The sequence below is a fragment of the Amblyomma americanum genome, chromosome 10 (genome assembly GCF_052857255.1).
Source record: "Amblyomma americanum isolate KBUSLIRL-KWMA chromosome 10, ASM5285725v1, whole genome shotgun sequence".
Taxonomy (NCBI): Eukaryota; Metazoa; Arthropoda; class Arachnida; order Ixodida; family Ixodidae; genus Amblyomma; species Amblyomma americanum.
In genome coordinates, this window is record NC_135506.1 from 85,595,237 (window position 1) to 85,617,644 (window position 22,408).

Below are 22,408 nucleotides of genomic sequence, written 5' to 3' on the forward strand. Positions count from 1 at the left end.
CATGTTTGCCGGACGCGACCTTGTCGACATAGCCCAGTAATTATTTCGCATTAAAAAAGGTTGCCACACAGGTTTCCCCAGCCTCGCAGCTTTCATTCACATCATGCTTACAAGAGCCATTCAGAGCAGCATCACCGCAGCGACTGTTGGCTCTATTCATAGGTTTGAGGGTTATTGGAGCCGGCGTAAGAACCACTGATTTCAATGTGACATTGCTCTGTTGACACTCTTATCTGTATCTTTCAAAACAGAAGGCTATTCAGTTGAACCTCGTTATAACCAAGTTCAAGGGGATCGACAATTACTTCGCTACAGCCCGCTTTGAGCGAGCTTCCGGGGGAAATCGTAATTCCTTCGCCATAACTATTATTTCGTTATAACGAGGTTTGACCGTAGCAGGATGGCAAAGTGACGAATACAAAGATTCTATCGATGACATTGAAAATGAAAATTGGTTTCTAGGCACAGGAAATAGCGCAGTATCTGTCTCACATCTCGGCGGACACCTGAACCGCACCGTAAGGGAAGGTTTGAAGGGGGACTGAGAGAAGAAAGAGGTGCCATAGTGGAGGGCTCCAGAATAATTTCGACCACCCGGGGATCTTTAACGTGCACTGTTATCGCACAGCACACGGGCGCATTTTCGTTTTGCCTCTCTCAAAACGCGGCCACCGCGGCCGAGTTCGAGCCCAGGTACTCCGGATCAGTAGCCGAGCGTCCTAACCGCTGTGCCACCGCGGCGGGTAATTCAAACGCAAAATGAGAGCAATGTGAATTAGCGAACAGATTTGGCTGACTAGTTCCGTATCGTAAAAACTGCCATGCAATACTCTTCATCTTTCATGTATAATACGGATTACGCAGAATTTATGGTCATGTAGCGATAGCTGCATTACGGTAGCATTTCGAGCCTTCAGCGTGGCGCCATCACCCTGTGGCTGGTCACGTGGCTCGTGCGGCGCCGTGGCTGGTCACGTGATGCGGAGCAGCTGCTGAGCGAGTTCCACTCGGCCCGATGTAGCTATCACGACACTTCAGGTTTAACCAGAGCTAAACCACCACCAATATTTTAACTGATTATGGTTCAAGAGAACGAAAACAGCCGAGCGTTGAAGACAGTCGTGAAGATGAGACAAGGAAATTTTCTGAGAATGGGTTGACGAAGCTCCTGCAAGGCAGGGCTACTTAAGGCCGGTGGTAGAAGCGTCTGGCTTGATTTGGACGTAACCTGGCTGGCTGACATAGTGTTGATGAATAAGGTGTTGCATATAAGGCGCATATAACTTGAGCACTCTAATTTCCTTGTGAACAGTTTCTTTCGCCAATTGGTGACAACAACAATGTCGACCTTTGAGAGCTCTTGAGGTTAGCGTACTCCCACATATTAGTAAGAGCTCAAGAAGTCGCCTTGAATCTGGTGGCAATGTAAAAGAAGGAATTTTCACGATAGGAATGTGCAATGCTAGCCAGAGCAACAAGACTATAGCTGCGCGCGATAGCCCTTCGTGGAGGCGGCAGGCAATTAAATACGTAACTGAACAAAAATTTATAAAAGCTTCCTTCAGCTTACGTTATTATAACTTGGTCAATCGCGACCGCTAGATATCTGCCGGAGAAATCTTCAATTTCCGTAAGATCCGTCTTCGCCACAATGTCGGAACAGGGTTGGTAATATGAGGCGTAGTTTTAGCATCCGTGGCGCCTCCAAGCTAGAAAAGAAGTACTAATTTGCGCATTGAATAATTTGACTACTTGGTTAAAAAATAGAAGTTAAAAAGAAATAAACAAATTTTAATGTCTGATTACATGACATATGTTCGGTGCTCTTTCTGCATGAGGAATGTTTACACTTTGAGCGCCTTGTTATTTTTGACGTCATACCATTTGGCGAAGAGCGTACGCGTCCTGGCTATGCCGGCCAAACGCCGGAAAACAGATTATATTCTGAAATTTCTTCAATTGTTTTCTCAAGAAGCATTGTTAATGGTTCATTTGACGTTTAGGTAAGACGCAAGTGCAATGTCGAGAATAACCGCAGCAGAATAAAATGTTTTGACAGTTAATTCTAGGAGAGCACGGAAAATGAAAATGTTTATCAAATGATTCTGTCAAGAATTCCTGTTAAGTCCAAATCCTCGAAGCTACACGAAAACTTATAATAGGACTAACCACAGCGCAGAGAGCTTTGGAAAAAAAATCGGTATGGGTGCCTGCATATGCAAACTTAAACAAATTGTATGTCATATTAAGTCGACATCCAGTGTGAAAAAGGAAGGCCAGGAGAAAGAAGGAGTAGCTAAGGAAGACAGAGAATCGAATTGGGATGTATATTGTCAGGAGATTCAGGAGCAATCCAGTACAGGATAGGGATGTCCTGAGATCAAGTTTCAGAGTTTTGTTTTGCACTGTCGATGCCCTTGTCGGTGAAAATTACAATGATAGCGCGATTTTTAGATTTCTCCCAATAAATCTAGGCAACATGTACCGTTAAAGCTGTCAGCCTAGAGGTTTAGCTCATTTCTATCGCAAACGAGTGTGTTTGCCTGTAGAATTTCTTTTTTCGACCCAATTTCACGTTGGTGGACGTCTTGTTTGCCGATGCCTTTCGCAACAGACGTAGTCTCCTTGAATGGCCATTCTCTGCTGGTGAAAGGTAATTCTCTGCAAAATATCTTTTTGTAGGCACTTATTTCCATTCAGCCATTTACGTTAAAGTTTACCATGTACAGCCCTGATGGGCACATGTCTTGAATTTGACCCCCCTGTGGTGGTATGCGCGACACAATAGCAACAAGAAATTGACATCACGATATCTGCGTTTCTCACAGGAGGGAAGGCAGGCGCCAAGAAATCGCAGGAATGGTATCTTCGGCGTGTCCGGAAAGAGTATATACAAGCTTGGTGTTCCCGTTACCGTCTTAGTGATATGTGCTTTGCTGGGACTGGCTACGCTGTCCCTGTGGAAGGTAAGAGTGTCTAACTCTTCTGTAAATTACAATAGTTTTAAATGCCGCACCAAGCCAACAAAATGGCGGCATGAAATGACTGCAGTGCTTATTTGGAATGCCTTGCTCGGCCTGGGCTGCTTTTGTGTCGTCGAGAGGTAACAGTGTTTTTGTGAGACCGCCTGCAAATCGGCTTGCAGTTCCTTGTGAATTCAGTCACCAGAGTTCCTGAAAATGACAGTGCGTCCCGCTACATACCAGAATGGACAGGAAGTAGGTTACATTAAAAATAGAACAAAGTAAACATCCTGTTAGAAAGGCAGCTGTCTATCAGGAACTAGAATACAAAGCTAATCGATGAGTACCGCGAGTTCGAGTGGTTATCACAGATCAACTTCTTTTTCAATGGCTAGTGTTTAAGCATACAACTTTAAACATAATGCAGTAATAGTTTTAGTTCCGTTTCCAAAAAAAAATCCAAGACCTCGTTTCTGTGTACCGCGTCTCTTCGCTCAGTCTTTTCAGAAAAGTGCACAGATTTTTAAAAACATTTTGATGTAAGCGCTGTCCCCCTGTGTGTGAGAAAAGGCCCTTAGCAACTATTGGTGCGTCTGCTCGTAGTACTATTTGTGGTTTAAAATGCCCTGCTTTCAAGAACGAAACGTCGCACAAAGATTGTAAGGCGGCTAACCAGAAAACCGACGGAAGAGCGGAAAGCCCTCTGTCGATCGACGACACCTCTTCACTGCCAACTGCAGTTCTTTATTTTGTACCGATGTCGCAGGTTGTGCATCACTGGCCTAAAAAAGCCATAATTATTTTACGCTGTAAAAGTAGGAAGAATGTAAAGTTCGAACTACTGCCTTCCGCTGCTGCGCACTGCTATACTTGCCAGCGTAAACACTTTTTTTTTCTCAGGTGAAGGATGATGTCATCTGTGCAAAGACCGCGAGAAGCTCTGAAGCTCTTTTTAAAAAGCATGCATGAACCTATCACTCTTCAGCTCATGTGCTGATGCGAACCTTTGTCATATTAGATTTTGGGTGCACAGCAGAACGCATAGAATATTCGGTAGAAATTAGCTTAGGTTATTTAAAAGCTTTTCATTTTAAACATGTTTAGTTCAAGCTAAAAAATGGAAGCCACTTCATGGTTTTTCTCCTCCTTTAGATTTTAAAGGAGTAGCCACAGTTCCTGTGTAATTTAGACCTGTCAAGCAGTGAACGCTGTAGGAAGGCGGCAGGGTTAAGACTTGGCCAATGCTTTGACCTTTTCGCTTACGTATGCGGTTCGAAAAGACAAATATATTCTTCAGAGTCACGATTCGCTGGGTTATGCCCTTAGAAAAAAAAACGAACTTAATGAACACCGCATAATGTTGACGTCGTATATGCTTCTTTGGTGGAACTGATCCTTGCTTTGTGTAGAGGGAGCCGATCGACACGGCATTCATTCAGCGGATGCTCGAAAAATCAGCACTTCCGCCCTTAACTTCAAGATCACTTGGCAATATTGGCGGTACATTGTGGACAACGAATTGCTTCGCCTGCGAAATATGAAGAATGACAGGTTGCTTTGCCCAGTCAACCATACTTCCTATCTCTGTTTCCTTATATCACGACAGATTGGTTAACATTTCACGCTGCGAAAGAGGCTCTATATGGACTTAATTTTCTGCGCTGATATGTACAGAATATGCGAAGGCGACGAATTTAGAAGACCGCAGAAAACGACTCCGGGAGTATCAAGTTTTGGCACGTTTCGGCCGCAACGTTTCAGTTTAGTAGCCACCGAAATAATTCAGCTGCTTTGTTTAGAATTATAAATATGGATTTGAATTATACAAGCTGTGGGGATAATTGGCTTCACATTCGTTTCGTAGCAATCGTGTAATAGACTCGAAGCAACACGAGAACGAAACGTTGATGTTAGTCAAATGTTTAGGGGAATCCCCCAAGTTGGAGTAGATTTGTAATGAGGGAGTAATTACTCATTGACATCCACCGGAGTGCAGCCATACGGCTACAAAGGAAAGATACACAGCTATCTCAGAAGCTTCGTGGTTAAAGAAAAAATTGTCCTGGTTTGGGGTTCCAACCCAGCACCACCGCTTCACAGGAGCACTCGCTGTACCAACTGACCTAGTGGGGAAGGCAAGCTTATGGTAGGGCGAGAGCGAATTGATCAATAACTCGAAGTTGGAACAGTGTTGGTCAAATGTTTAGGAGAATCCCCCAAGGTGGAGTAGATTTCTGATAAGGGTGTGTAGCTTTTTTTTGTAGCTGTATGGCTGCGCTCGTGTGGATGCCAATGAGTAATTACTCCCTTATCACAAAACAATGACTTGTGCCGTCCTCGTTTTGTCCTCGGCCAGCTTCACGCTGCTAGGGGAGTAATGGCACGTGTATTGCCGCCAGAGACAGGATAAAACCTGAAACTGCACATATTAAAGCATTCCCGCCAATATGATTCAGTAAATATTCCTCTGTATTGAGGCGAAAACTTCAAGCCACCTGCGCAGGCGACTTATAGTGTGTCAGTCAGTGGGAAAATCTGGTAGAGGGCCCTCTGGCCGCCACTGAAAGAAAAGATTTAACACGTAGTAACTGGTCTGTGTGTACTGTGACAGTGCGTCACAGGCTTAGTCTTACGGGAGGGAAGGCACAGGTTACGTGAGAAATCCGTCCCTGTCGAGTGTCGCTCGCGCTTGCCATAAGTTTTATTTCGTCGCGCAATTCATCAGCCGAATAACTCGCAGTTAACGTCTCTGCCCAGGAAGTGAAGCACGAAACTAGCTGTGCATTTTTAAAGAAAGAAAGCCCTGTTCTTCCCACAGGGTAGGTAGTATTGTTATCTGGTCGGGTCGTGGACCTAGATAGTACTAGTGGCCCGACGTTGATAGAAAAAGCCCTGCCTAATTATCTCTTACAATGGCCGTTATCGCGTTCAAAGCATTCGGCTTCAGTCTGCTGGATAACAAATTAGCTGCCTATTACTGGCGTTCTCTTTGGCAAGAAGAGCGCCGTTGCCAACGGCAATCCAGCGGGGAGCTTTCTATTTGAGTCAGTACGGCGATAACGAATGCAAAATGTTTCTAAAAAATCTTCATGCCTCAACCGCCAAGAATGCCGACGGTGTTTCAAACACTCGCGTAGAAGAGAATACACGAGCGGTTCAGTGCCAAACTGCCAAAGAGATGCGGTCCATTGCAAACCGCTCGCCTTAGTTATGAGTTTGTTTTTCCTGCCAGGTCGTTCCAAGGCAGCCAGGGCACAGACGTCGGATTAATGGCGGCTCCGGGGACTCTGTCGATCCTCGTGGTGTCAACGACATCGAGGTCCTCGTTCCTCCAAGAACACACGCACCGATCGGCATTCCAGCAGTGGCGACGTTTTCGAGAAGCCCTTCTTCGCCTACACGCCGAGAGACAAGAAGCCGCTCCGGGAGACGGATAACTCGGAAAGCTAGGCTGCTAAAGGCTGCGCAAAATCAAAATGGGACACTGGTACCCACGCCCTGCAACACAGACCACTGCCGAGACCAGAGCGATTATTTGAGGCAGACCCTAAATTTCGCTGTTGATCCGTGTAACGATTTCTTTGACTACGTGTGCGGGAACTACTGGGTTCATCCGGACGGCCCCTACGCTCAGGTAATTGACAATTTTTTTCATATTTTATCACATTAATTTTAACTTTTCGTCCCAAGAGAACGAGTGATGGAGCATTTTTCTCATCGTGTTTACAATTCTCCAGTTAATGCGAAGTGTATTTCTCCACTGGTGCTTCGTTTAGATTTGCTTGGCTTTTTCTGCTTTACCACTCTTAGCCTTTAGTGCTACTAGGTGTGAAAATACTATGAGCAGCTCGGCGCCCCGCTTTAAACGCGGGGTGCCTGAACGTGATTTCTGTAATATGTTCTATGTAATTTAATGTATTATTTTTGGCAGTCGCTGCGACACGCGACACGACACTAAGTATACGCTGACATTGGCGCTGCGCTTTAGACAGAGACTTCCACAATACATTTTGTCGGGTTCAACTAAAGCAACAGGGCCGCGAAATGTTCACAACCTTCCAGTTTTAGAGCGAAAGCCCCATTCATCACCTAATAAGCTGAAGGTTATGTGGCTACGCAATTTGACCTTCACAACAAAGGAGCGGAGGCTTGGCTCTGACGTAATGCCACGTGATTCACCACGCCTCGCCACAGCTGCGCGCGTTCAGCTGACAGCGCTCGCTCGCCTCACAACTATCGAACACGCGACTCGCTGCGCCTCGCCACAGCTGCGTATGCAGAGCCGACAGCACTGTCGCAACTGCCGGAAATCGCGTGACGCGCCGTTCGCTCCATGAAAACATGTGCCGTGTGCTTACACTCTTGTGCCTACCTTAAGAGAGCTTTCGCTCGTATTTCTATGTTCAGCCGGATTAAATTACACCTAATTTTATGTAGGAGATTTCGTAGCTGGATTTAAAAAACGGCGCTACAAGGTGGCAAAAAATATTAAGCGTCAATCCTACAAGGAACGTCGAAAAAAAGCCTCTGTTTCTATTTAGATTTTCCAACAACTGTTTCGTAAAAAAGCTCCTCCACACTGCAGGTATCTCACGAAGGTCGAATAATGGTACGAACCGTAGCACTGCATTATGTGGTGAATGCGGATGAGAAATACAGCTGGAAAAAAATAAAAGCTGGTACAATCTAAATGACCAGCTCTACTTGCATTTGCATTCCCAAAAACCAAAAGTACGAAGTTGTTTGATTTACCCTCGGATTTTTATTAAGCATTTCACTGCGCGGATCACTATATTTGCTTGCAGCTGGTCACTGCTTGAGCCTCGAGTGACGAAAGCCCCCGCCGAGTTCAGGCGTTTACATCATGCTGTGCCAATTCGCAGATCGAGGAGACGATACGGAATGCCACGATTGCCGCCCTCAGCGCGGCAAGGGTGCCGAATTGGAACCAGAACGCCTTCCAGAAAGCCGCCGCTCTCTACCAGTCCTGCTTCGCATTCGCCGAGTCATATCGGAATGAGGTGATTACTTTAAGAACACACAGGTTGCCGACAGGAACGCACTTTTTATTACTCCTTTGGGGCGGTAACATAGGCATGGCAACACCGTTTGCGTGGCATTGAAAAAATAACCGCCAGTGTTTGTTTTTCTCCCACAGATAAGGTGTCCCTCAGGCTAGGCTGTAGCTGTTCCTCTTTCCCTCGCGGCGTCATCATGTTATCGTCGCTCATGGTTACAGACATGCGTACTGATCATGTCTCAAAGACATGTACAGTCGGCATAAAAGTTAAAGAAAATGCTGGTGTACTGGAAAATTTATTTCGATTCAGTCATGAAAGTCAATCCTCGTAAATAAAGCAGATATGAAGAGACGAACACTGAAAAGACGAATACCAAGCTCTGGGTGGAGATTCCCTGCTACAATGTACTTGTTGCCGAGTAAGCGCATCGGATAAAATTTTCCTGGTGGCTTTACAAGTCTGCAAGCTTCATTTCATTTTTTGAAAACCCAAGCAGCACGAGTACTCGGTCCAATACTTTTATTTATATATTGATTTATCTATTTATTCATATCGCTTCACATGCTCCAAGAACGGATTATTGCTTGAGGGGGGGCGGATTACATAGAAAGCGGTAATGACAGGAGCTGAATAACACGTTTATACAAAACTTATTGACTGTTAGTACCGGTCACTGAAAAGCAGGAACGTCATTATACAATATTTAGCGACACATTAGCAACTTGAAATGACCGTTATTTTGGCCTTAATACGAGCTGGAACACGAATGCTCGCAATCTGTTCCGGAAGGCAATTCCAGTGAATGATAGCCTGCGGCAGGGCAGATGGATTAAATTGATGGTTCTACCAGGTATGCGTTGCCAATGAAATGTATTGGCAAATGGTGGTCCTAGAAAGGACCAGTGTGAAGCCATCCATTTCCCATAAAAGGCCAATTACCTGTGCTGCTTGGGCGGTTCAAAAAGTTAGTGATAGCGATCCTCCTACCGTCGCTCTGAGCGTGCCCACTCTCCTGGTCCCGTAACAATGGCGGATGCGAGGGGAAGGGCGATTGGTTCCATTCGCACCGCACCTTCAAATCTCTCCGTAAGTAAATTTTCCGCGCGGAAAGATTGAGAAACCTCAGTTTTTGCGTCCAACGAAGCTCAAGAAATGCATTGTGCTAGGTTGATTGACTCTTCCTTGAGTTGTACACGAATCCTCCCACGGCAGATGCCGGTGTAGAGTGCTTATAAATTGCAAAGCCGTGAAAAGCGTCGTTGTCGTCTGGGAGTAGTGAGGTCATTGCAGCTTTGTTGCTGCACTTAAAGCTACGAAGACGCTGTGAACTCTAAGAGCCCCTTCGTGATAGAGCTGAGGATGTGAAATTCGTCACCTGCTTAGTTATTTAAAGACCCTTGTTTGATTACTATCTAAATGTTCAATGAAACAACTAGCAATTCAAGTCTTTAACGTTGAGCCCTTGGCTGTAGTCGTGCTAGCACAGATCTTAAGAAAGCTTTTTGTTTTTGGTTTGTCACAGCTTAACTACCATGTCTCTACTCTATTTCAACACTTTAAATGCCGCATCAGTGACCAGGCAGAAAATGTTTAATAAATTAAACCTGTAAGGTCCGCAGTATACCGGACGCAGATGTTTTCAATATCTCGTCGGCAGGCGGTGCCCCCGTTCTTTTGTAATATAAATTTCTAACGCCACAGCGCTAGTTCACAACCACTGCTGACATGTATTGAATGTTTCCAGCGTGAACAGCTGAAGGCATTGATGGTGCGCCTGAACCTGGATCTGCTCAACTTGGCCGGTTCACGTACTGTAGACTCCGTGAACGCGGTGGCGCGTCTGTCGCTCGATGTTGGCTTCCCGGTCATGTTTGAATTCAAGTTATTCGATGAATATTTCGTCGAAGGAAAACGAGCCATGCAGGTGAGAGCATCGTCATATTTTTTAATCCGTCCTGTGAATGGCGCCGTGAAACATCGCACCTGACCTCCGCATAGAAACGACACGAGATTTGGTCGGCCTGCGTTATCACACACAAGAAATTCATCTTGTATTCTCCAGTTAGAGTGCTTTGCGAGGGATATATAGTCCAGCAAGGAAAGTTTAGGGGTTCACAAAATTTTTTGCAGTGTTATTTTAATTCAAAAGCACTGCTTTGGTTCAAAACGCTCACTGAGATTCTGATAGGAATGAAGACTTCCCTATCATCACGCATTCGATTACAGTGCGAATGGTTAAACAAAAAAAGGCACTGCGATAGCCTTAAAATCAGTCGGTGCCTCTGCATGTAATTTTGTGTCTGTGTTGATGTAGTGACACGGACGCAACGAAGGTACATCGAAACGTATAGTTGTTATTTTCAGCCTTTAAATTATGTCATCGACGGCCCTTTGTTATTTCAGATGACGTTTATAATAGTATTGCGTTAATTATTTCCGTTCGATACAGGCAGCCTTCGAGAACATCAAGAAACTCTTGTTTACGCTAAGACATATTTAACAATTGTGCTTGATTAGCAGATAAAAACATATCGGTACACTTTTTTCACCTCCTTCAAAGGCATCAAGGACTTTTTTATTGTAGCGTCTATAAAGGAGCGCTGTGGTTACCGCACTGACGAAGGGTGGTTTTCATCGTGACAGGGCCATTGAGAGCAAAGCAGTTTTCGAGAAAAATGTCGGTATGCCGCACGGGTTTAGAAATAATTACCTACGGTCTAATTATTGGTATTACGCCCACTGCACTTCACGTTTCATGGGCTGCGCTTTGACAGTGGGCAGTTTTGCACTGACGCATTTTAAAGGGCTTGGGCTCAAAACCTGCTGTAGTGAGGTTGGCGTCCGGAAAAGTACGCCAACTGATTTCTTATATGCGAAACGGGTGTCCCGCACCGCAACCGGCAATGAAGGCGACTAGTACGCGCTCATCTGGCTTGTGCCCATGAGTGGGAGACATTCACTTCGTTTACTGCCAGCGCAGTCTTGCAAGCCACTTCAGCGTTCTGTTTTTGCGATCAATAATCAATTCGACTACCGTACTGAAGCGTAATCAAACTTGAACAGTAGGGCGTTATTGCCTACTTAGACTTAAGCTATAGGGATGCAGTGATGGCGTAGAGGTTAAAACATCTGCCTCGCTGCAAGGGGACTGGGGCTCGAATCCCGGTGCCGCGAAATTATTCACCGCATTTAGAAACAAACTCCGCGTATCGATGGAATTGCACAACTTGGCATGGAGTGGCGCCTGATCTCTGTCACTAGAACCGACAACACACTCCTTAATCAGAACAGGATTTGAACCCCCTTGTCTAGAACTTGCCCACAACCTCCTACAACCTTTGTTCGTAAAGTTCCAAGACTGAGGCAATCAAAAAATGCGTCTAACATTGAAACCATTTGTGCAGCACCCCTTCGAAATTGTCTCCCTTCCAGTCTATACACAGCGTCCAACGCTTCTTCAGGTCTTGGAAACAGTTTGGAAACGCTTCTTTTAGCAGGCCTGTCAGCTACTTTGCCGTGGCGTCTTGAATGGCCTCGACGCTCCCCATCCAGCCACATTTTAGGGCTCTCTTCACTCAAGGAAACAAGAAAACGTCGCATGGGGAGAGGTCAGGTAGGGATGGCGGATGGGAAAGTACATTAATGCTGTGCTTGGCGAGACATTTTGTCATGCTGAGAGCGTGTGGGGCCTTCCGTTATCGTGAGGAAGGCTCCATTGTCCAGATACCCATAAGTCAGGGCGATGGCGTCGCAGTGCGTCACGCATGTGTTGGAGCATGCAGATATAAAACTCCTGATTCACCGTCTGCCCTTGTGGGACGAACTCGTGGTGTATGATACCTCTGGCATCAAAAAAAACTCTCAGCATCGTCTTTGTTTCGGTCTTCTGTCGCCACACCTTTCTCGACGCCGGAGAGCTTGTGGACCGCCAATCTGCGCTCTGACTCTTTGTTTGAGCATCGTATTGAAAACACAATGCAGCATCCTTCTCTCCCTTGGAGAGGATATCAGCGCTCACTGATGACCGCGTGTCTTTCTTGTCCTGTGTGAGGGTGCGTCACAAGTCTGGCATTCAGCTTTTTTTTCGCCAAGTTTTGACGCCCAATTTTGTGTCATGTTGTCTTACTATTGCCGAAAGCATGTGACAGCATGTGGAAGGTAATGGTACGTTCTGGCTCTACGATTTCTCTGATCCGAGCCATGTCGTTTTCATTCCGTGAGGTTGAAGGGCGCCTTTGCCTTGTGCCGTCTTCCACAGACGTTCTCCCCGAAACGAACCTCTTGTGCCGCTCGAAAACACGCTCCCGCGATAACGTCTCATTGCCGTAAGCGTCACGAAGGAACTCATACGTCTGTGCTGCTGTCTTGCGAAGCTTCACACGGGATTGTATGCTGACACGCTGTTCGAGGTGGACGTCCATTTCTCCACATTCACTCTAAGTAGAATGCTCAGACGAGTTGTGACAACGTATTCTTCTACGTGTAGTGCCATCTAGCGGCTGCTACAGCGATTAACATAAATAAGTTAGGTTAGCCCGAAAATATGGTACTACACATATGCACTAGCGTTTCAAATCATTTAGAGAAGAAAATAAATAAGTCGCGGAAGTTTACGTACAAAGGCTGTATATGACTAAACCAATGTGACAGGGCTAATTGGAGAGATATGGGATAGGTCTTATACCTGTAGTGGGCGCAATCAGGCTTATGATGATGATGATGCTATAAGATTTAAAGCATTCTGAACTTCATTATATGTACTGAAATCTTCATTCCCAATGATTATAATTTATTAGAGTGAGATGTGAAAAAATAGTCACAGTATGTTTCCCATTGAACATATGTACGAATATTAAGAACAGTAGAAACATCCCCTGTGATATTTTCGGTTTCAGCGACTCGTGGCTTTCTTCATATGTTCATCGTCACGAGCATCCCAATTCCCTTTACTTGTGAGCTTGATAGGTTAACGAGGGCCTCGCTTCCGGCAGTCTTGATGCAATAGGAAGAACAAGAAGATTCTCGCTCAGCTTTCTTTCTCATTGTTCGATGACGTCCCTTTCGGCACTTACGCAATAACAGGACGTACCTACGTCCACCGCTGGGTCAAAAGTGGCGCTGGCAAGCATACTAAAGGTTAGGTTAGATCCAACGTAAATACTCTCGAAAGTAAGAGAATTGTACAGTGGTCGTCGTTGCTCAGTTGCAGAGTGCCACAAGCGACATGCGGAGGTCGTAAATTTGGGTCCCATCGATGTCTTATGGTCGTTCTCTGTCTTTTTTCTATTTTTCGAGCAAAAACGGTTACACTACTAATTTCCCATTAATCAACAGCAGCAATTAAAAATAAAATAAAAAAATGAAAAATTCCCTAGCATTTTCTTCGGTTTCAGTCACTGTTGGCCTTGTTCATTTTGAGTGATTCTTTTGTTGTGCGTCCTGTGTGTTAGAACTGTGTTTCATTTTCTATGATAACGACACCATTATTTCCGAAACAAACTCAAGATGTTTCCCAATAACCACATGTTGTGTATTTTGTAGGAGACGTTCAAAAAAGGATTCACAAAGGAAGCAGAGCTCTCAAAAGAGCGGAAAATGCTAACTTACCTCAAAAATTAAGAGAAAGTCCTCGCAGCAACTTGCTTGATTAACGACTGAGGGAAAAATCGCTCCCACCCTGCTATCTGCTTGCTTTCCTGGTGAACTTACATTTCCAAAATTCTCGGTCAAAAATTTAGAAAACTGAAAAATTGTAGGATACTGTGACGGAAATAATGAAGACAGTGGCCCATTCTTCTTATTTACAGCACAATATTTCTTTTAATGTTATTCCGTCGATCTTATCGAACATTTAAGACTCTCATAGAAAACCAACAGAGCAAGCTTTTTACGATAGCAACAACGTTAATGGAAAAAAATACGACTGCCGTCGGGTGATCTGCGGATATATTGATTATTGCAGTAGAATGTTACATTCTATGCAAAAATTGCGTTGATAAACGGCTTTCCACTAAAAAAATGTTTTTGTCCAGAATTGTTGGGTATGCTTGGAACAGTTGCTGCCTCAAACAGGTGGTGGTCCCGGGTAAGCAACATCACCAGCAGGTTCAGCCAAAATTTTCAACGGAGAAGCTTCCAAGGAAACTGTAACGCTTTTCTTTGTAGCGATGCAACTTCACCTTTGTGTATGCGAAATGGTAACTTGTCTAGAATTTATTTCTGCATAACTTACCTCCGCAGGTGCGATGGTACCCCCGATCTCATTGCTGGGTTCACATAGGCTGCTGAAAAATTGTACACAATAAACAATAATCCGCCTACATAAGTGTAAAAGGAGAACTGTCCTCTAGCGCACACACTTTTATAAAAGAGTATGCGTTAGTTTGCTCTCTCTTTAGTCATTTCTATACAGGGTGTAGGCTGTGCGCAGGTGCTCTTAATTCGGGAATGTATCCCGGTAGACAACGCCATTTTCTCTGCGGCGTTGTAAATACGGGGGCTTTAAGATGCCTAGAAAGGTGTTGAGTCTTCCTTTTGTACAGACTTTGCCAAAAAGTAACCAGGCTGCCTGGCTTGCTTCTGAGTTGTATAGCGGAACACTTATCGCAACCAGCAAGCTATAAACCACTGCGAGGTAAGGAGAACCGTTTTCTCGCCTTCCAATAACTCTTGGTTTTTAGAGAAGCTATGGAGGCTCCACTATATTTGAAAGAAGCAAACCATGCACACTGCTGACTTTTGGAAAAGACTACCCACAGATCTGAATCTACTGTGAAAATACTGTAATACCGACTAAAATATCGTAAAAGTACAGGTGTTTTAAGCGAGTCTGAGGGCGAGAAATAGGCAACAAATATATGTTCCCTATTGAGTCAGATCTGTACACAGGGTTATACAACAAGATCGCGTCACAGTAGACCCTTTATTAATGAGTAAACATTGTATGACTATGTTTGCGGTTTCGTGCCATCACGAGCTTGCCATCACAATAACGTTCGAACGAACGGAGTTATAAGAAAAAGAATGGTTGCATTAGAGGAAGCATCAAAATATCTCGCTGAGAAATCATAAGGTGCACGTAGGGGTGATTAGATAGAGCCAAAAATGTCCAAAAGTGGGCGCGGCCGGAGCAAAAGTGTTGCAACATTTGGAAACACCGGAAGTGGGTGGAGCTAAAGCATGGCGTCAAACTTGAAAAACCGGAAGTGTGGACGGAGTGACGCGTGACGTCAACTTTGGAAACGAAGCGAGGCGCCAAGTTTGAAAACTCAAAATGGGCAATGATGGAATTTGATTCATTTAGGAAAATAGGGGAAAGAGGGCCGAGTAGGCGTCAATGCTTACGCATTCCCCCAATGCGGTTGCCGCAGCGATCTCATAATTTTTTCTTATACTCACCGTGTGGACAGTTCAAGATATGCGACTCCCGAACGGCTTGGGAGAAGAAACGCGAAAAGTTGAGATCACCCGTGAGAGTCCGCGGTTACATCTCCGACCAGCTTCTCTACTACCCCGGATACGATCCTGAGAACCAGAAACACAAAGAACTCTCAAATGCTACATACGGATACGACGAAGCATGTAAGCGCATTTCTGTGTTTTGTTCACTAATGGAAGCGCCTCCCATTTTGTCGTACCTGTGAGCTTTCGTCTCCTTACCGAAAATAGGGTATCGTGTGGGCGGAGGAAACATCCGGGCATTTAAAAGCACTGAAAGAGCGAATGAAAAATGTGGGAAACAACGATTTTCAACGCGCAGCCGGATGATTTCTTTTAAAGTTTACAGGGTTTTTGTAATTTTCGGAAATGCGTCGACGCCGTCTGTGATTTTGGTTTCAGGGTTGAATATTAAATTATGAAACTGAATGTCGTCTTCGTGGAAGGTTAGTTTCTTAAATCCTTTTAATCGGCAATGTGGCTCGTAATATTGAGAGCAAAAAATACGGAGATTGTTTTCCCGCGTTGCAAATTTATAGAATGGTGAGGCTGGCAGTTTTAACACAAAAAATGGAGGATTCAATTGTGCATTTTACGACGTAGAATCAGTAACATTATTTGGACGATGACTGTGGCGACACCGTTTAATAATATGCATTGAGGGAAAGCCAGCTGCACGACTTTCAAACGCGTATTTTTCACGTTCTACACTTCGAACCACTTTGCCGATTAAGAAAATTGAAAAACTGGGCTCAGCTTCGATGCTAGCGACCGTCAATTTCTCAATATAAACTTGGCCCCTGTAGTGTGAACTATGAAAGTTGATTAGTTATTTCAGTGAATTAATCGTATAATAAAGGACCTCTATCACGTACGTGATGTCCGTCTTGCTTCACAATCCGCCTCCACAGACTGCCCTAAACTGCCCTCCAGTTCTTAAAAAAATAAAATTTTGTGAACGTTAGAAGAAAACACCCTAGGTATGCCCGCCTGATTTTTAGCTCCTCTGCGTCTCCTATGAAGAGCTTCGATTTCTGACAGTCGAAGTCTTAGCTCCCCCGGAAGCATTAAAGCCACACAAAAGCATGCGCCACAAACAAAACCGCATAGGCAGAATAGTAAGGAAAAGAAAAATAGGAAAATGATGAGAATTTTATGGAGCAGAAGGAGAGGATAGCCTCAATTCCCTACGGAGCTTCTGTGGGCAACCGGCGGCAATGCATTTCTCCGCAGCGACAACCAAAGACACCCAGAAAAGTTACCAGTCGCTCGTGCCGGTAGCAGCAGCGGCTGCTATCCGCTATCGTGGCGCTGCCATCGCAGGCGTTCGCCGGTTACCGCTGCCTGCCAGGATAAACGCTTTGTGTGTTTGCTTCCCGCCGCCTCTCTTGTCGTTCTTCGTAATAAAGTCCCCCAAAATTCGGTAGGTGTTCGCTCTGCTCAAGTCCACTCATGGAGATATGCAGTGAGGGAGATTCAACGCAAAAACAAAAACGAAACGTTTCACTGCGATTGCCACTTATGCTTCGTAAGTAGCGAATCTAACGAGAGCAAGTGAAACGCCTGTACTTTTTTATATTTCTGGACCTTATTATTCACCCTTCAGCCGCTTTTCCTCCAAAGGTAAAATTCGGTTGACCACGTACTATAAGACGTATCGCAGTAGCGCACGGCTAATTGCCACTTGTAACCCCTACAGGCGCGCACAGAGCGTCCGAGAGGCCTTTCGAAGCGCTCTAATCACAGCGAGAGGAAATTTATAGGCCGCAATAGCTGCCTTACTTCTCGGTGCACAACCAAACCAGGCAGTGAAGGAAGGATATGGCGTAGTAAAAATCTTAGATCTCAGTGGCTTAACCGCGCAGTGAGGGAAGGGATAAAGGAGGGAGCGAAAAATCAAAGGAGGAAGAGGTGGCGTAGTGAAGGGCTCCGGGATAATTTCGATTCCCTGGGTATCTTTAACGTGCACTGACATCGCACAGCACACGGGCGCCTTTTGTGTTTCCCCTCCATCGAAATACGGCCGCCACGTACGGATTCGAGCCCGGTACTACTCCAAAAGGGCCGCCACCACTATATCAAGTTTGGAAGAATTGAGAGGCAAGACAAAAAAGAACAGGTGTGTCCGTTCCGCAGCCATCTAGCTACCGAGCGCACTCTAACCGCTACTAAGCCCGTGCGGTGGACACCCTATTCCATACAACTGGCTCATCTCAGCAGCATCAAAATAATAATTGGATAATACTAGAGTCGTGGCCCACCAAAATCCCGCGCATGTCCGAGAATATTTCCGCTTATTGGTGAAAAGAGGCCAAGCGACCTTTTGACGTCTTCACAACATGCCCTGACGGGCCTTCCTGATTAATCGAGACAGGTTACATCACCTCGTGACACCATCGCAACGTGTCCACCGCGGAAGGTGGAAGCCTGGCCACCGGATTGTTAGCAACCTGCCCGCAGTGCACGTGGCAATGAAATTAATAATTGACAGATTGAGGCCTCGCGACTTTGTGACGCCACCACAACCTGCCTACCAGGTTGTGAACAACCTTTTTTCTACACAGCAACCTAGATCGAAAATTGCAAATAAATTGACGCAAACGCACAAAACTTCTAATAGAATCTTTGACGAATGTTGAATCTAGTATTATCACATTGTACCCTTCAGGCTCGCGCAGTTTTTTTTAGAAAGCAGCATTTTCACATAATTTAGGCATGGAAACTTTCAATTGTGCTTTCTAGCAACGAATTCTTTATTTTAGATGAAAATGTAAAAGCTGCATTGTGTTGAACACAGCCTAGAAGACATGGTCCAATGAGTATAGCTCAGTATCCGGAAGCTTACGCGGATAATGCGAGGTGCTGCCAAAATACGCGTCGCTACATTAAAATGTTTTGTGGCTTCGGCCTCGACTGCTTATGCCTCTAATTTCGCTGCAATGGTGTGATGTTCCCAAAAATTAAAGTTTTTATGTATATCAGAAAGTAAATTAGACAAGGCAGCCTTTGGCGCTCCTCGCTGTTGAGAGGCAAAGCCTAGGGGCCTTGGAGGAGTGCGGACGCGTCCTGTGCGAGCTCCGAGTTTTCTCGGCAAAATCACCGTATCTTCGGGACGAACTACCTTCAAACCTGCCGATAACCTCCATGAAGACCCTGGCTACAGAACCGACAGAAGTTCAAGCCAAAGTCAAGCCATTTCTATCCTTCTTAGCCTTTTTGGCCCACCTCGTGGGCGACAGCTCATCACAACGAGCTAGGCCTACTCGGGATGCCGGACGCTGCGGCCTGGGCAGCCAGGTCGAGGCCGCTACGGTGCCCTCCGGCTAGAGTGGCGTACGAAGTAGGAGGAGAAGAGATGACTCAAGAAAAGTTCAACAATGGGACCTGACGTACGTTTGACATGCAGAAGAAATAGGGCCATTCGGCCACAAAAGACAGGCTCCTCGCCACCCAATGAGGACAGCAATAGCCAAACGCCACAACGCGGGCGTCCACCACCGGCCTTGGAAAAGCGTCCCATCCCAAGATTACCGAGTGAGGACTATAAGATAGTTCTCCGACCTCTCAAGGAGCAGTAAAGCTCAGTGACATACCGTTCAGTAAACTCATGGCTGCCCTGCTTGCTGCAAGCGACGCCTGAGAGGCGAATGCCTTCAAAGATGACCAGCTTCGGATACACGCCATTAACAACACGCCTACCGTCAGCACTCCAGATGGTGCAGGAGCCGCAACCTATTGCAAGACGAAGGAAACTGAACTCGTGGGCCAGAGTGTTCCAAAAGCAGCGTACGTGCCTTCGCTGGACGACTCATTCAGTGGAGTTGTCTATTAAGCCCTCGGAAAAGAATATGACAGCTACACAATAAATGACATCAAAGCAAGAAACTCGGACCTTCCCGTCGTGAACTCGAGGTGGATTTTAAAAACCAACCGCATCTTGTTTACCCTAGCTGGAGACGCTTCCTAGATACATGAGATGCGTGGTCGACTTCCGTTTCAAAGTGCGCCCTGAAGCTTGCGTCAAGTGCCGCAAACGCGGGCATCGATCGGACGTGTGCCCACTCCCACGGAAGCCTAAATGCAGAAGGTGCGGAGAATCGCACGCGCCTCCCCATGACGGGACGCCACCCGCCTGGCAACCAGTATGCATAGTTTGTCAGGGAATATCGATTCATCACCTGCAAATATCACCTGCAAATATCGATTCATCTAAAAAAGCCTAACAAATCAGGCAACGAAGACGACGAGCAGCCCGCCGAAAAATTGCCGCTACCCAAACATCACAACAGCACGGGATCGCTACTCTCCAGAGGAATAAGCAAAAGCCCGGGACTCAGTGCGGACAATGAGGCGAGCTTCCCCCTCTAAGAGGCAGAAGCGCTAGGAGGAATGGAAGGGCCAACTCCGCCACCAGGGGAACAAAATGACCGACATAAAGGACCACCCAAAAAAGACATCTATATTGTCGTGGCTTGTGCACCAGAAGTAAAAAACACAGAGATCATAGAACAAGTTGTGGACTGTGCACCAAAGGTTAACGAGACATAAAACATGAAAACTGACAAGCCAGGAATCGCCAAGAGAAAAGCAGTAGATCCCATCGCACCTAGGTCTCAAAACGCAGACCGTGAATAGCGCCCGGAATCGCTGAAAACGGGACAGGAAGGACGGCGCAAAGAACGAGAAAAGGTGTGCAGGGAGACAGGGGTGATAGCAAAAGCTGTAATCGCTAACAACATGACTACCAGCCTGTCGACCACAATGAATAAAGGAGGGACGCAACAAAACCAGATCACCGCTGCCCTAAGAATCGTGGGGCATCTTCAGATTAAGGACAGTAACATTACGTCGCCCTCAGAACAAACCACGGTCCAGGGCAACAAAAAGAACACCCTTAAGTCAACAGTGACCACTTCAGTGCGTCTCGAACTCTACAAGGAAAACGATGGCTAGCGCTCTCGTAGTATGCCAATGGAATGATCGAGGCTTTCGTACCAAGCGAAAGATCCCGCAGTTCGCAATACAGAATATACACACTAAACCGAACATTGTTGCACTACAGGAGACGAACCTAGAAGTTAAATTGGCCGGATGTACTGCATAGCAAGGAAAAACAATCTGCTTTACCAAGGGGCGACTAGATCGACAACAAAGAATAATCTACAGAGGGTTACAAATGATCCCGGGTGACGACGACGAGCTCCTAAGGGCTTTAACAAAAAAATATATCAGCACCACCGGGGACCCCTGTCTCAGAGATGCATATCTAGCGACAAAAAACGACTATCTGAATAGAGATATCACGGAAGCACAGGTCAGGGCGGTTCTGAATAGACACAAGAGTACCGCCGCAGCCGGTGACGATGGCATTACCAACCGGGCCCTCAGAAACACAGCCTACGATGACCATAAGATTACAGTGATCACAAAATTCGTCAATAATGTATGAGAGAAAGGTGAAATACCCCATGGTGAAAACGAGCGAAAGTAATTATCAATATCAAACCAGGCAAAAAATTGGGCATTAGCAACCATAAACCCTCTTCGCTCACGTCGTGCCTAGGTAAAGCCATGGACCACGTGATATTAGGCAGACCGAACACCTACGTAAAGCAGGATGAAATCTTTCACACATAGGCATTAGACGAGGCCTATCCACCCAAGACATCATGAGATGGATCCAAAATGATGTTCTCAAATCAGGCTCAGTAACAGCAACGCGCACCATACTTGGGTTAGCTGTCAGCAAAGCCTTAGACAATGTAGCGTGCGCAGCCATTTTGGAGGGTTTAGCCCAAATGAACGTCGGAGCGCGTACGTACTATAGGAAAAGCTTTCTATGCGACAGGAGAGCCACTCTGCAAGTGGACAGCTTAAAAACCGAAAAAGTTACTCTTGGAACGAGAGGCACCCCGCAAGGGCTGGTTTTGTCCTCTTTCCTGCTTAATGTGGCTATGAAAGACCTACCCGCCAAATTAAGTGATATATCTGGCATCAAGCACTCGATCTATGCGAATGACATCACCATCTAAACGCACCAAGGTTCGGACGGCCACACACGAGGTGCCTTGCAGGAGGCAGTCGGCACAGTCCAAGCACACGTCCAAACTAAAGGTCTAACGTGCTCACCGAGCCAATCTGAGCTACTCATCACTCGGAACAAATACAGGGAGCCAAGAATGGACGGATCGGCCGACACTAAAAACCTCACTCTCAACGGCAACACCCAAGGTCAAGACTATCGGGGTCCTTGGCTTTCTGGTTTAAAGCAATACACAGAATACAGAGGCTATTTAGCAGCTGAAACCAACACCTAAACAGATTGGCGGGCTGATTAAGGGAATCGCTACGAGGCACGGGGGCATGAAGAAACCTGACCTCTCTAGGCTAACACAAGCACTACTCTTAAGGAAAACCACATACTCATTTCCGTATTATCTTATTCGTCAAAAGGACAGAGAGGTATTGATAGCGTCATTCGTGGAGCTTACAGGGCGGCACTTGGTATACCCAGGTTTGCCAGCAACAGCAAGCTACTAGAATATGGGGTGCATAATACCCTGGAGGAGCTAATTGAGGCAAAGAACCGCGGAAAAGAACGCCTGTCGAGAACGTACGCACGCCGATACGTCCTAATTGAGCTTGATCGTCGGCCCGTTGAAACAGCAACTGAGCTCACAGCACTTCCCGAAGGCAGTCGCCTGAAGCGCAAGGTCAAACCTTTAGCCAAAAACATGCTTCTGGGACGACATGATGACAGACGAATTGCCCGGCCGGGGCCATAGATAAAAAGTATGCGGATGACCTCTGTGCAGTGTATCTGGACGAGGCCAAGCAATGCCCTGGAAAGTACACCGTCTGTGTGGTTACGGCTCATTTCAAAATTATCAAAGTAGGGACAATTCTTGCCCCCTCCATCAAAGCGGCAGAGGAGGCAGCCATAGGACCGGTCACTAAGGATCACCGCACCTAGACAGTGATTAGTGA

General features: G+C 46.0%; 1 protein-coding gene across 1 annotated transcript in view; it reads left to right on the plus strand.

Annotated features, from left to right (window-relative positions):
* LOC144108514 (neprilysin-3-like) overlaps positions 1–22,408 on the plus strand; it is a 49,418-nt gene that overhangs the window by 2,287 nt on the left and 24,723 nt on the right. The window contains exons 3-7 of the mRNA XM_077641729.1: positions 2,829–2,966; positions 6,196–6,597; positions 7,847–7,984; positions 9,729–9,908; positions 15,394–15,565. Of these exons, the coding sequence (XP_077497855.1) occupies positions 2,829–2,966; positions 6,196–6,597; positions 7,847–7,984; positions 9,729–9,908; positions 15,394–15,565 (1,030 nt within the window). The remainder of the gene's footprint in view (positions 1–2,828; positions 2,967–6,195; positions 6,598–7,846; positions 7,985–9,728; positions 9,909–15,393; positions 15,566–22,408) is intronic.